At 33.0% G+C, this 15,378-nt stretch overlaps 1 protein-coding gene across 6 annotated transcripts; it reads right to left on the bottom strand.

The window, feature by feature from the left end:
• Nucleotides 1-2,103: 2,103 nt before the first annotated feature.
• LOC132276736 (transcriptional activator TAF-1-like) lies at nt 2,104-8,548 on the bottom strand. 6 transcript variants are annotated; one of them, XM_059778313.1, is made up of 13 exons: nt 8,233-8,548; nt 6,605-6,773; nt 6,376-6,420; nt 6,150-6,245; nt 5,934-6,002; nt 5,240-5,302; nt 4,964-5,106; nt 4,737-4,785; nt 4,564-4,612; nt 3,452-3,702; nt 3,025-3,102; nt 2,777-2,902; nt 2,104-2,681 (listed from the first exon to the last, which is right to left on the bottom strand). In XM_059778313.1, the coding sequence occupies exons 2-13, from the start codon at nt 6,662-6,664 to the stop codon at nt 2,448-2,450; spliced, it is 1,263 nt and encodes a 420-aa protein (XP_059634296.1). In that variant the 5' UTR covers nt 6,665-6,773; nt 8,233-8,548; the 3' UTR covers nt 2,104-2,447. The 6 variants fall into 6 exon arrangements, with proteins under 6 accessions (XP_059634296.1, XP_059634298.1, XP_059634295.1 ...); XM_059778315.1 differs by having other exon boundaries at nt 6,605-6,739; XM_059778312.1 differs by having other exon boundaries at nt 6,605-6,781; nt 8,233-8,547.
• Nucleotides 8,549-15,378: the final 6,830 nt, after the last annotated feature.

The following is a 15,378-nucleotide window of genomic DNA, read 5'->3' as shown; positions in this document are numbered from 1 at the left end:
CATATAAAGACAGAGAGATGACCAGTTTTCTTTTAGTAACCATAATATCTACTTTCCATCAAAGGAACAAATAGGAAAACACTTCTCCAATAATTAATTACCAAAAAAATAATTTATAAGTTGACCAAATAATATAATATTAATCCGATATCTATTTTATTTAACCTCCAAATAATAGAAGTAAATCACGTGTCCAAATCGTGTAGGCACAAATATAAGAAAATATCTTACATTATATACTTATATATTTCTTTTTTGGTGAATGAATTATTTTCTTTTTATTTTAAAAAAAAAAAAATCCATTTTTACAAGGATAGTTGTAAAAATAAAAACAAAAAGAAATGTATATATATAGGAAAAAACAAAAAAAGAAAGAATTCATTCACTCAAGGATAGGTGCAAAAAGAAATATATAATCCATCTCAAAATCTATCTTGCACGTGTATAGATTCTTTTCTCACTTTTTATTTACCTCTCTTTTTATTCTTTTTGGATTTTTTTCTCACTCTTTTTTATTTTCCTTCTTCCTTTTATTTTTTTCCGAATCCATCTCTCTCTTGTGAATGAATTATCATATCTATATTTTTTTTACTTTTTCATAATCCATTCACATAACACTAGTTACACCTATACGCACACATCCTCGATTAAATTAAAGAGGAGAGAAGAATAAAGATTAGATAATTTAAAAGGTTATTTTTATCTAGAAAAAGTAATATTTGTAGAGTCTCGACACTGGTACAAATAGAAAACCCAATCCTAATTGTGATGTAAATGGACAGTCGCTTAAGCGACTAAATACTTCATTCAATAATACAAGTATTCATGATGATATTAATGATTATGTTAATGTAATTAGCGCTCCTTATTCTTAAGTCGGTGCTTCGTTCAATAATACAAATATTCATGATAATATTAATGGTTATACAGAACATGAATGGTTTCAACCATCTCCTTCTCCTCCTCTAAACACGTGAAAAGAAAAATGATACTTTTCTATGACAATAAAAGAATGAATTATATACGTTGACATTAGACTCTATATATTTACACAACACGTGAGAAAAAAAAAAAACTTTTTATATACTAATATTTCAAGATGTGATGAATAAGAATGCTAGTAAGATATAACAAGAACGCTTAAGTTGAGATTAATAATTGGGTCGTTGATTAGGACAAACCATGAAAAACTATATAAGAAAGATTCTCTCACACACAGACGGTGATGGAGACACGTGGTCAAAATTAAAATTGGTCAGTCTGTCTGTCCTGCAATAATGTTCATGTCATCGCTGCGCTGTACTTTGCCAATTGGCACGGGTTTAATCACGTGGGAGCAGCCTTGGTTAAGAAGGTGAACACCATCTCAAAGAGATCGACGGTGTATGTGGGGTCATCTGACGGTCAAAAACAACGCTGATTTGAACTTGTATGTTCTTCCTCTAATGTTGGGCCCGCGAGGTTTAAACCCGCATATATTAGTAAACTACTATTTTTGGCGCAGGTAGAAAAATGATATTAAAAAATGATTCGGTTATTTCAAGTAGTCCGAACTCCGAATATTTAAAAGTGAAGGATTGAGCGACTACTAGAATGATTATTCTCTAATTAAAATCCTTAGATTAATGATTACCACTAAATCCTAATCCCACTAAATTTCAAATCAAATTGTAACAATTCAATTGTAGCTGACTGAGATAAGATCTCTTCATTTTATTTTGAATTATGCGAATGTCAAAAGTTTGCCAAATGGTTCTCTTTTTTGACTGTAGCAACCGTAGGCCTGCCTGCCATAGGGTTGGATTCGGAGGAGAGGTTTTTATTCTAGTAGTAGGGTTACATTTATATATATATATATATATATATGCATGCATATGCATAATTTTATTTTTAATCACATCCAAGGCATTGGAGAGTTGTAATTTGTAAAGGGTAGTTTTTGTACACTTGCAAAGGAAACCAACCCATCAATAACATCATTTTAAAGTGAAGTCTCACAATGAGCACCATGTGAGATCATCAGTCAGAGTGAGCATATCGTTTAACAATAGCCACATACACCCATAAAGCACATTTCAAATAGTTACCAAGCTCGCAACAATATTGGCAGCAACAAACAGGAGGCATATATTTCAACGAAAAGAGGTTCATACAGCTTCGAAAATCACAGGAAACGTATAAATAGGTTTCATGACATTAGCAAATCTAGATTTCCAAGTTACATCAACTATCAGTGGCCATCCCAGCACTCTGAATCTAAAAAAACACATCAGTTCTGCCAAGGAAATAGTTACCTCACAAGTGGAAGAGTCCAGTGTCTTCAAATCCTCCTATTCCATTATTTAATTACTATGCTACTGTTAGCAGCAACTTTGGGCTTGTAATTATGCCAAAATCACATTCTAAATTTAAAATTTAAGATGGGTGCAGAATTACAGGTTACTTGATCAGCCAGCGCCAACAGCATTGGCTCGGCGGGAACTTGTGTCCAGGAGTGGACGAAGCCTTGCACTGGAGTTTGAGTTATTCTCGTGCATTTCACTGTCATTACCATTTCCGTCAAAGGAACCAGAATTGTGGACTCTCGACAGCAGGTTCTTTGTATTGACCCCCCAATTGTCATCAGCCTTACTTAAAATCACCTCTTCTTGTTCTTGTAGTTGAGGATTTTTCAGTTTGTCCTGTGAGTTCAAGCCCATTTATAAGGTAACAGTTCAGAAAGTTGAGCACTCCGTAAGGAAACATAAAATAATGCCGAAAGAAAATGAGGTAATACCATTAATGTAATGTTTTCAAGCTTCACTTTTTTTGAATTATCTGTTAATCGAGTAATCTCTGTTTTAAGTGACATATTCTCAGTTGTTAGGGATTCGACAGTCTTTGCAAGTTCTTCACTCTCAGCCTGGACGGGAAAAAGGTATAAGAAATGAAGCTAGATTGACATATAGACTACCAAATAGATTTAAATCAAGATTTGGGCCTTTTAAATTCTCATAAAACAGCATATTTACACATTCACCATACCTGCTTCCTTAATCTTGACCTTCTCGCAGATTCTCGATTAGACTGTTTTCTCTTCTCCCGTTTCAGCTCCCTCTCATTCTGAGTAAAATAATAAATAAACCACAAAATCAAAATTTAGATGCAAAATAATTTAGGCGCCATGAAGCAATTCCCAAACTAGAAAGATTAATCCAATAAAATAATATATTATTCTTCTTCTTTTTTGTTTTTTGTTTTTTTGTTTTTTTGTTTTTTTTTTTTTTTTTGTGTGTGGATAAGAATAACAAAAACTTAAGCACCACGTGCTTGTCTTTGAATCATCATCTCAAAAGGAATCATTAATTTCAATGGTGCACATTCAAATCCTCTATATAAGTTCAAAGATACATGCAATGCAATAGGAAAAGAAAAGCAACTAAAATAATAAAGGAGGAACGCGTAGGAACACCTTTAACCAGACTTCATTCGGCATCACCACACAAGGTTGTGGAACACTAGTTGAATTGGTCTTTGGATTTGCACTAGGAGTATTCCTAAGCTCCAATGCTGTAGTTGCCATGCTAGGAGAAAGTACATTTCCCAACACTTTTCCTGCAACACTTGCAGGAACAGCAGTGACTCTAATCGCCTTATTAGAAGCTCCACTAACTTCACTGGAAGGAACTGGACTGTTCCGTGTCTCCATCTTCCCATCTCCACCTAAACAATCAGATCAAGAAATGAAATCAAGTGTATAGTACCCAAAACTCCACCATTTCCTTTTAACTTTAATTCTAATGGTGTATAGAAGAGTTCAGTTATGATTCATGAAACTATATTTCGCATAGTGCGTCATGTTTACCTTATATTCAGTGTGGTATATCCACTAATATTTGAGAAAAAACCATTCCTACCAACCAAGGACAACATGAAGATACAAGTACAGTACGAAGAGCAGGAAACTGATCATACATGTAATCAATAATTTGTATCTTATTTCTTGAAAGCATACAGATCCAAGAAGATAAATATTAAACCATGGGATAATTGCAGTAAAATTTTATTTTCATTGAACTGACCATTTAAACTAGTCACTGCACTCTCCATCATTCTTATTTGGTAGCAATTATTGGATGTAGGGGGAAAAAGGAAGATGTAGGGGAAAAAAAGAAGATGTTAAGGGTACAATTCCATAGGCCCATTATTATCATCATTTAATACAATTTGAAGAGTAGTCCTTGACAATATCCCAAATTTCAGTTTGAAACATTTGGTGCTTCCAAGAATACCTCAATTCGATAACCAGAATTTCTTATATATGTTAAGGCGTAAATGTATGCCATCTTGTCAGACACAAAGCACTGCAACGTCTCTCGACTTTGTCAGCTAAATTTGTATGCAAAGCATGTGCTCCAGCAGTGTAAGAGACTGGTCTTGTTATTGCACATTTATAAACTTGCTGGAGCACATATGCCATGGGTGCATTATATAGTAGGGAAGGAACCTTTTGTACTATAAAATAGTATAGCAGGCAAATTCTGTTTTACTTAGATATTACTATATGTGAAAAACAAATCTTACCAACAGTAGGTGTTCCCTCCCGGCTTCTTTTCTTACCATTTTGACCCACCTGACATAAGATGGGAGATCTCTAAGACTTAAAATTTTCTTCACCGGAATATACATAAAAAAAGAAACAAGTCAAATGATGTGAACGTCTAGCCATGTAAGAAATTTTTAAGCAGATAAATTACCCCTGCCATATTCCCATCACTTCCATCACTGGAACCTTCAGTCTCCGCACTGTTCACAGAAGAATCATATTAAAAAGTTAACCTTGTTGCAAGAGGTCTAATAGGAAGAATCCACTAGAAGGCACATCTCTAGAAGGCTGGAGAAGGCATACTTCTGTGTCCTAAAAAGTAAGAAATTGCTCCCAAATAGGCGGAGGTTTTACAAGATTGGTGCTAGTTCAACAAACCTCTGAGAAACCCCATGGTAAGCCCCATCCTCAGCATTATCACCCCCTATTGACATTGCACACTCTTTCAATTTTTTCATTAAGCCTCGATCTGTATTTCCTTCTGACTTGGTAGGTGTGTCCATGCTCGAAGCTGTAGCAGCCTATATCAGTTGAGAGATTAGTTTTAAGATCTATTCCTGCATGCTAAGCAGCTAAAAGCAAAATTATATGACTTCTTGCATGGATGCAGTTCTTCTCAATAACAATAAGAATGAAAGAGTTAATGGTAAATACCACTACCAAGGCTTCATTCACAGCAGGGGACAATGGAACCCCATGACCTTGTGAATGCAACCCCTAGAATTATAAAAGCAACATAGACCTATTAGAGTTCTATCTAGTATTGCAATTAGAGGTAAAACTTAACTCAAGAACAACATTATGATAAGGGGGTTTATTTCAAGAGAAGTAGAAAGGGTGAAAGAATTGTTTATCAAGAGCTACACTTAACATGAAGGCAATGCAAATTATAAGGGCAGGCTTATGGTAATATATACCATATAATATAATTAGTTGGTGCAAATAAGAATCCATGCAGGACCTAGAGAAGGTCCTGATACCAAAGCTTTACCAGAAAGTCCAACAGTTTCTCACAGGCAGTAAGAAGAAGCTATGACATGATTGACATCCTATGAACTCAACTCTGGGACATTCTAGGATTACCTGATTCTATTGTGACTTGTGAAGCAATTACAACCATGACAAGCTAGTACATTATCTTTAAAACAGCTGGGCCTAATCTCAGAGAAAGTAGGATGATTGTGGTAAATAAATGGCCCACCTGAAACTCAAGTCAACATGGCTCTACAAAAATTTCTATACGAGGGACTCATTTAGCCAACCCAGTTTAGTTGATAAGGCTTGTTGACTCAAGTATCCTAAGTAAAAAAGACTAGTTAAGTAAAACTTCCACGTGATACAAACTTACAAGAGGCACTCCAAGATGTGCATAAACGCCTCCATGAGCGTAGATTGCCGCATAAGGTGGCATCATAGCCTGGAAAATTAGATAGTTTACGTAAGAGTCACAGATCATCGTAGTCAGAGACATACTGAATTTGTTCCTCGGCATACCTATATGACTTGAAGGTGGATGAGAAATTGAAACGGAAACTTTAGACAGCGTCAACGATTTGCATAATACCTGTGGTGGTCCCCACATATACGGGTGAGGGGCATGACCAGATGCAACAGCTGAGTTGAAATATGGTGGTACAGCAAACCTGGGGCCATAATATGCCTGAAGTTGTAGCAAACAAACTTGAATCAGTACCAAAAATTTAATGAAAGAAATCACAACTGGAAATTTTCTGTTTAATTAATTAATATTCATGAAAACTGGGACGGAGTTGATGCATTAAGCTAATAACCTGCATGGCTGCCCAATCAGGATACACATGAATACTGGTTTGATCCTGTCAGTAAAAATGGATTCACCAATCAAGAATGCACTTCAAGTGGGAATTAAAAAAAACCATACATTGTTCACTCACACAAATAAGCAATCAGTCAACAACTCTTTTCTCAAATCATATAATAACATTACAAGGTCCCACTCACTCCATTATATTAAACAACATGAATAGTTTCTCAGCTTACCGGTGCAGGTGAGGATGGTTTCTCAGGCTTACAAGCCTTTCCCTCTTCACTATTTCCCATGGTCAAGCACCAAACTGAGACTCTCTATTGATTCAGATATGAAGCACGAAATTCCTTTTTCCACAGCCACCAAACCTGTTCCACTTAGGGAAGATGCACAAAGGATTGCCTGTCAAGCTGTGAGTAGTAAACCCAAGGTAAACAAAGAAATCTCCATATGAAATAAATAAATTATTATTATTTAGCAAATTGTCTCCAGAATATAAAAATGTTATCATCAAATAATAATAACTGAAGCTGAAAATGATATACACATATATTATAGGGAAACAAGTAACTACAACTAGTTAATCCTCAATATAGAAGCAGAAAAGTACACCCACTAATGGATAGGAACCCAGAAATATGTGGATTTCATATATCATTGCTTCTACAGGAGCAGAGGCAAATTAAACAGACGACCACAGAAGTTTAGCAGGTTTGCAACCCGGTTACTACTTGAGCTCGGAACACCCAGTTCTTACTCTCGATTGTAACCCGATATATAAAGGATGCTAAGTTGTATTGTTTATGCAATATTGAAAATCCAGGAATAAGTATTGGGGTTAGGGTTGGAGACTTGTACATCTCCTTTCTTCTTCAAATAGTGAATAGTGAATCCGTAGAAGTAGACTATAAGCCAAACCACATTATAGTGCATATACATCTCCTTTCTTCTCTGCTCGGTGTAGCGCATGATTTTCGTTTCTCTTATTTTTAAATTGTTCTTGTGATTTTAAGAGCATTAGTTTTCAAGTCTAAATACTCTAAAGTGCTCATAGTTATACAGAGACACAGAGGAGTGCATATACAGCTTATCATCAACCCAAAAACCATGCTTAAGAAAGAAATTAAATCGTACCAATCAAATCTATGCAGGCCAAGTAATTAATGATGGTTGTCATTCCTAAAATTTTGTAACAATAGTCAGCAAGATCTATATGCACAACTACAGGTAATCAAAAAATAAAAGTAGAAAAAAAGGAGGGAAAAAAAAAAAGGTTCCCACAAAAGTAAAAGCAAGAAGGCAGAGGGACATTATTGTCTATCAGCCATTTCCACCTAATACAATGACGAGAAGTAATGGACGAATTTTGAAGTGCTGTCGTTCCAGTGTAACCTAGTTCGTAAATGACAAAATTATCCTCACATGTGCACCTAACAGTTGAATATTTTAGGGGAAAAAAAGAAGAAAAAAAAAAATCCTTATTTTGTTTCAATAAATAGAGTGAAAATTTTCAATTGATACTATAACTGTTCTTTTAAGAGTTATAAATCAACACGTTATGTTTATATGAAAATGATGGTAGAAACAGTATCAAATTTTCAAGGATTTTCCTTTTTTTTAACAGACTCTCTCTCTAGGAAGTTTCAGATTCGAAGAAAGATGCAAAAGTACACTAAAATCATATGAAAACTAGCATTCAAAACCAAATGATCAAAATAGAGCTATTTAAATTGAAATCTTATAAAAAGAGCAAACAAATTCAAGATATCACCGCCAGTTCGAACTCTAGATATCCAAATTTATACATAAATCCGCAATTCAACACTGTAATTCAACAAATCGAACTTCAAACTCAACATACCTTCAATTCTCGAACCACATAAACTCCTTCTCTTAACCTCCGGAACCAAAAATAGAAAAAATAAATAAAAAGAAAAAGAAAAAACGATTGAAGAGCTTCGAATATCTTCAATGCTGAGAAAAAGAAAACAGAGTATAAACACTTTCTCTAACCCTAGATTTATCAGTCTCTGCACTTTCTCTCTCTAAGAAACGTTGAGAGGGAAGACTTCATCACTTCATATTTTGCAGAGAGAGAGAGGGAGAGAGAGTGGTGAAGACGGAGGGAGGAGAGGAAGTGCCAAGGCAGCAACATCCACGTCATGATACACGTGTTCGTGTATAGATATGTATATATATAAACATCGATTGTATCTACGGAAGGACTATTGTGGTCGTTGAGTTGGCCCATTCGATATTCGCGAAGGCCCTCCTATTTTATTCGAAAGTCACATCTATTGTATACGTGGCAAACAAAGACTCGATCTACGCATCGTGGACTGGGGATATCATAGGCCAACTAATACCACCAGTCATGTGGCTGACATGGTCTTCTTGGAATTAAATAAATATCAAATAAAATATATATATCTAATTTCCTGGAATTAACTGCAATGAATAGGTGTCCTTCGCGTCCGTCACGCGCCATCCATCAACGACCTAGATGTGATCTTTTTAACTTTTATCAACTTTGTTTGTACTCTTTATGTTTTTTTTTTTTTTGGGCTTCAATCATAAAACCTCCTACTGTTTTTATTTTTTATCATAAAATTTTAATTTATTTATAAAAATCCCAACAAGATTATAAAGTTTCCACTTTATTCCAATTATGTTATATTGGGCCGTTAACCTAGTGCAGGATTAACGAGTGCTTTGCTAATCGAAATTTAGTGATGAAAATTCCCCTGGAGAAACATGTGCCAAACAAGTTGAGATTTTATGATCATGAGAGTAATTTAGTCATTTCACAAACCCTTAGTGGTTCATTAACAGAATTGGGGCAAAATGATCATTTTGTAATTATATTGAAATTTTTACAAACAAGTTACAATTTTATGATAAAAAAATGAAAGTAGTGGATCTTTTATGATTTAAGCCCTTATTTTTTCAATATTATTATTTTTACAAATAAATTTTACTTGTTTTCCTTACAATTTGTCAATATTTTCATTTTCAAAATCACACTCACTATTTATGTTAGTGAATGCGTCTAACTTTACTATTAACTCAATAATAATAATGTGTTATTTTATCATTTTGCTTAATAAAATACTTCTTGTCATTTTAAGCATTCAAATAATAAAATTGACCTCCTATTCATTATTTGCAATTATGTCTATGTCAAATACCCTAATAGTAAGAAAATCTATTACATAAAGTATAACATCACGAGGTGTGATTATGAATTTAAGAGGGAATCTATATAAAGCATTGACAAGTTTTAGAAATATAAAATCATATTACCAAAAGCGGCCTAGCTAAGTAGGGATGACAATTTGCCTTGAAGAGACGGATACCTGCCCTGTTTATAGCTATTTTGGGAGACTGTTTAGCTTATTTAGGCGGGAATGATTTTTATTAATGAAAATTCATTCAAATTCAGAGCGAGGGAAAGGGAGGTCACCCCGCCCCATTTTGGTAGGTAAATTATTAAATTATCCTTATTTTATTAGTATATATAATTAGATTTAGCAACTCTATGTCACATTTACTCACTTGTTCTAGAAAGCGGCAAAGCCCTACGAATTAAGAATGCTCATACCTTTGAATTTTATATTGAATTATTGATTGTCTATTTTTTATGAATTTTTTCAATAGTTATATAATTGTATTTGATGAAAAAAATAATAAAAAAAGAACAGAAATTTTGAAACTAAACTGGGCGGAGGGGGTGTTTGTAGGTTGAAAAAGTTAAATAGGAGCAAGAATAGGGTTGAAATGATCCCTATTTAGGCGGTTTTGGACAAGAACGAGATTGGAGTTTTTAAATAGTTGCTGGGATAGGAAATGATACATCCGCCCAAAATCGTCCCCATTTGCATTCCTATAACAAAGTGATACAGTATTTTTTATGTCTCTTTCAAAATAAATGGTACGGATTTGGTTGGATATTTTGTCAAGAAAAAACAAAAGCTTCTACCTTTTTTTTTTTTTTTTTTAAGAATAGCTCAAATATGTTATATTAGACTTTATATGATTGGTTTTGTAGGAGCAAGTTGTCATTTTTCTTTATCTAAATTTATTAATATTCATTTTTTTCTCATATTCATGTAATATTCATTTTTTTTCTTTATCAATAGAAAAAGCCTAATCTCTGAAACCAATTGAATTCAATCTGACTTTGCGTGTTTGGTTCATTTTAGTTTCGATGCTCACTTCGATTCATTTCATTGAGAAATTTGAGATTGAGCTAGAATTAGTTTTAGTTTTATAAAAGTAAACTCGTCTACTTCCATCTACGATCATTATTCAATGATCAAATGTTAGCCTTAATCCACACTCCAATTCCAATTTTTTCTCAATGGTACTCCATTGAAATTACACAAAATTCTATAAATGAGTAAATACTTCAAGCTGCAATTGAAGTGAATACGATAAGTTCTCAACTGTTGGATGATTAATGTGACTATGACAAGTTGACAACCTTGAGAGTGATTGACGCGACTGATTTCTCTCAATCCTATTATAAAGTGAGTTTTTTTCACCATAGAATTCGAAGGCATTTATGGAGATTTTTTATGCAGTAAGGTTTGAATGCATAAGAATTGAATTTGATGAAATTGAAAAAAAAAAAAAAAAATTTAAAGTTACAAAAATTTGAATTAATCTTTTTAAAATTTTATAAATTCTAATTTTAAAATTTTAATTTAATACAGACAAACATAGTCTTAAAGAATTTGAACTCTCAACAAATAATTTATTTTATTTTTTAAAGCAATCAGAAAGTCATAAAATTCTCTATTGAAGGTGATACTAAAGAATTATTATTATTATTATTATTATTCTTTTTTTAAGGTGCTTAGGAGTTAGGATAAAGTTAGCTTGGTCTTGTTTCATTCCTGCCTATCATAAAAGTATTTCCATTTCACACATCACAAATGTTTTTTTTAAATAATATATCACTTAGTATCATCTTATCATCATATAATAATGTGGATTGATGATAGTTTAAAGAATGAGAATCCATACATTTTTTTTATGATTTTGAGATATTTTTATAACTTGATTTATGCACTTGAGTGTTAATAATATCATTGAAGAAATACAATTAAAATTAGTTAATAAAAAATCTAACCCTATGAAATTAAATGAAATTTGATGAAATTTTAATTTATGAAATATTTTTTAAAATTGATGAAATTTACTTCCATATGAAGTGAGAAAATGAGTTAGCACGGTCCTCGCGGATACAATCTATTTGGTGAAAAAATAAAAAAATTACAATCTTTATGATGCAGTAATATCGGAAGTTGCATTCCGACGCGGAGAGCACTCCGTGTCTGACGCACCATGTTTTTGAGTTAATCCACCATGCTTTGTTTATCCAATCCTCACCGTCCGTTGAGAATACTGAATCTCCTTACTTGTAAGCAGCTTAGTCACGACAACGTACACGAAATCTCTGGGACCCACTTTTGACGTAAGGGTAAATCAAACCCCCCACTCAATCAAAGCTATGAGTATTTCAATCAATCGGAGAGGAATGAGTCCACGCCATTTTGGAACAATATCATCTCTGTGCCGACGTGGATCAAGGAGCATCTCTAATATAGTAGTATGAAACTGGATCTTTCCGGTACAAGTTCATCAGTGAACAAAAAAAATTATTATTTTAACGGTCAGGTATGTACTTTGTTTCTACTATTTATATTTTTAGAATGTTACAGTATCGATTTTGATAACAAAAGTATATTTTATGCGATCTTATTTTATTTTACATAGTGTTAAAACACTTTGTGAACAATAACTCAAAATCAAAATATCAAAAAATTATTTTTTTATTATTTTGACAACTGTTCGTGGTCCAAAACCATAATAGTAGTTCAATACAGGCCCTGACATTTTCGTCCCCAAACATGCTTCTGATTTTTTTCAAAACACTCTTACAACAAAAATATTATTTCTATTTTAGCCAAAAACAAAACATCAAAAATAAAATACATGCCAAATAGATCCTAAATAACATTGCATTTTCAAAATTATTAGGTGCTTAGAGTTTTTTATTTTTAAGATAAGATTGTTTTGATATCAAAGGCAATGCTAAGTTATTATATTGCATTCGACGGCAAACAATGTAGGTTCGGGATGAGAACATGTGTAGAGGAAGAGAATGAAAGTGTGTTAAGAAAAATTATGTGACTTAAATTATACTCTCCCAGTTCTAAAAAAAGTGTTATACTTTTCTTTTTTTTTTTTGTTCCAAAATAACTGTTCATTTTTCTTTTTCAAATAATATATTTCATATCTTTCCATATATCTCATTAGAGCTTAAAATTTAAATTTAAAATGACAAGTTAGTAACTTTTCAGGAAGATAATGCATATTTCATATATTTCTTAAAAATCATTACTCCCAAAAAAACGACACTTGAATTAAGACAGAATGAGTGAGTACTGACCACTTATAAAAAGTATGTGAGTTTGTTTTACTGTAAAAAATAATAATATTATTCCCTTTATCTTAAAAAAAAATTCATGCTTTTCTTTTGATATGTGTCAAAATAATGGTCACATTTTTTTTTCAAACAATATGTTTTACGAATTTTTATACATATATTAGAGTTTAAAATTTTAAATTTGAATATTCAAGATTTAGAAGAATAAATTAATAACTTTTCAATTAAATAAGACATGTTTCGGGTGTTTTTTAAAAAATTCTTACATTTACGTCAAAATCAGAACAGTAATAAATAATGATGAAAACCGTCCGATGAATAACGGAACGGAGAGGTTGGACGCAGGAGAGAGAGGGTGTAGGTAATAAAAAGGTGGTCCCCACCGGCTTTTGATATGTCGGTGGCTTGTGGTCCAAACACCGACGTGTCTTATGAGAAGCAGTTGGGCCCACTGATCAGCAGAGGTTGCGTAGCCAACTCAAGAATCACGACTTTTTTTTTTACAGATCTTAAAGTGGCCCACGTGTCATCACGCGACCCCACGTGGTCTTCCTCGTGTTTCGAATTCCTATGGGTTCACCGCTTTTCTCCTCCACTTGTGATTAGATTATTCGAAGGGCGCATCTGACAGATGGGCTTTGGTGGGCTTCTGACATAAGCACTAAAGGGTCCACGTCACCGAGAAAATGATCCGTTGGATGAGGATGTGGACGGACGGAGATGCGTGTTTCACGCTGGACTGAAAATGGGCAAGAACCAGAGTGCCAGCTATGCAATAATCTTCACAAATTAACCTCATGTTTTGATAACATTTTATAAAATTGACAATTTATATTTTCAAATTAAGGATAGATTAGTTTTGGAAATTTGAGAGAAGAGAGGCATCCATCAATTACATGTCTCTGTTTTGAAAATTCGAAAATGTGATTTGAAGGGAAGAGTCACTGCTGGATCTCCACACCTAAGGCTGCAATTCCGTGGCAGATTAGAAGTACAATTCAATCCCATTCAATCTTTAATCTTAAAAGGGTTATTCAAATGACCAAATCTAGCTTACTAAGGGCCATGTGGTCAAATAGTATTTTCTCTATTTTTTAAAGTAAATGGTAAGTTTTTTAAATAAACAAATTGGTGTGTAGGGGCAGAATCAGGATTGTAAAGTGGAACTGTGAACTGACATATAGTAATATTATATGAATATATGTTTTTGGGACCTAGGCTATAGCTCAGGTTAGCCTTATTGGGTGTGTGAGTTGGTGTGTGTGTTTCTTATTAATTAAAAAAAAAAAAAAAATCTAGCAAATTGGACGTAGGGACGGCAATTTTCAAGTTTTGTCCGCTCCGCCCCTAATGGGGTGAATTTGGTAGCCCCTAAATGGATTTAGGATGGGTATAATAAAATAATTGAAAATCGGAAGCGAGTTTGGGGCGGAGGCAGATTTAGTGATGAACCCGTCTCGATTATATGTGTACCTTTAAAAATTATATATATAATATATATAATATTTTTAAGACCCTTGTTACTTTGCGTTAAGTGTATTTAATATATTAATATTCATTTTTTTGTAATAATATACATTTTTTTTGTAATTTAAAAATTGGGGTAACTTATTTATTAGCCTAATTTGATCATATTGGATTAGTTTTTTTTTTTTTTTTTTTTTTTTAACTAAATAATAAAAGTGGCATAATCTACTCCCGCCTCGCGATTAAACGGAGTACGCGGGACAGAGTCAGTACTTTATCTGCTAAAATAGAGGCTGAGATGGTATACCAATTACAAATCTGTCCTGAAGTAAGGGTGGAGTTGGTAGGACGGAGTTGGTAGGACGGATTTTCTAACAAGACGGAATAAGATTTAGTCAAACCCATCCCAATTTTGCATCCGTTGCCATCCCTAATTAGACGTATTAGAAATACAATTTTGACCCTATCTAAAATATGAAATGATCAATTTGAACCCAATTCTAATCCAAATTACATATCTAAAGATTTTGGGCTAGAAAGACAAGTTAATTATTTTTTTATTCATATCACCGATCATCATATTTGAAAATTTCAAGTGAACTTTAATTAGTTTCATATTAGATTACTCTCAAAGTACATATTTTTTTAAAAAAACTTAATGCAAATTTTTAAAAATTACAAAAATTCTTAAAAAATTAATTATCCAAATATACAATAGATTAAGATTTAAACAAAGGAAGTTAAAAAGAAAAAGGTGATCACAAATTTTAAATTATATATAATATGTTTAAAATTAAAAAAATATGTATAAAATAATATTAAAAATTAGGTTTGGATTGGGCTCGGGTTACTAGCACCTCAACCCACGCTCGATCATAATTAAGTTTGGTTGAGATTTTTCAATCCAAACCTAACTCTAATTATATAAATAATTGTCCATGCTTGAAAAAATTTGGGCTAAACTTGGGTTAGGTTCGGGTTGGCCAGCCTAAATTGCACCCCTAACTGCGCCGAGTATTGAACAAATTTTTTATTTTTAAAATTAACCTTATGTTTTGAAAAGTTTTTAAAATTGACCACCATTTA

Source organism: Cornus florida, unplaced genomic scaffold, assembly GCF_030987335.1.
Source record: "Cornus florida cultivar Cherokee Brave unplaced genomic scaffold, ASM3098733v1 CherokeeBrave_3.0.0_Hap2_Chr10, whole genome shotgun sequence".
Classification (NCBI taxonomy): Eukaryota; Viridiplantae; Streptophyta; class Magnoliopsida; order Cornales; family Cornaceae; genus Cornus; species Cornus florida.
The sequence above is the reverse complement of the archived record's forward strand: the minus strand, read 5'-3'. Positions and strand labels throughout refer to the sequence as shown.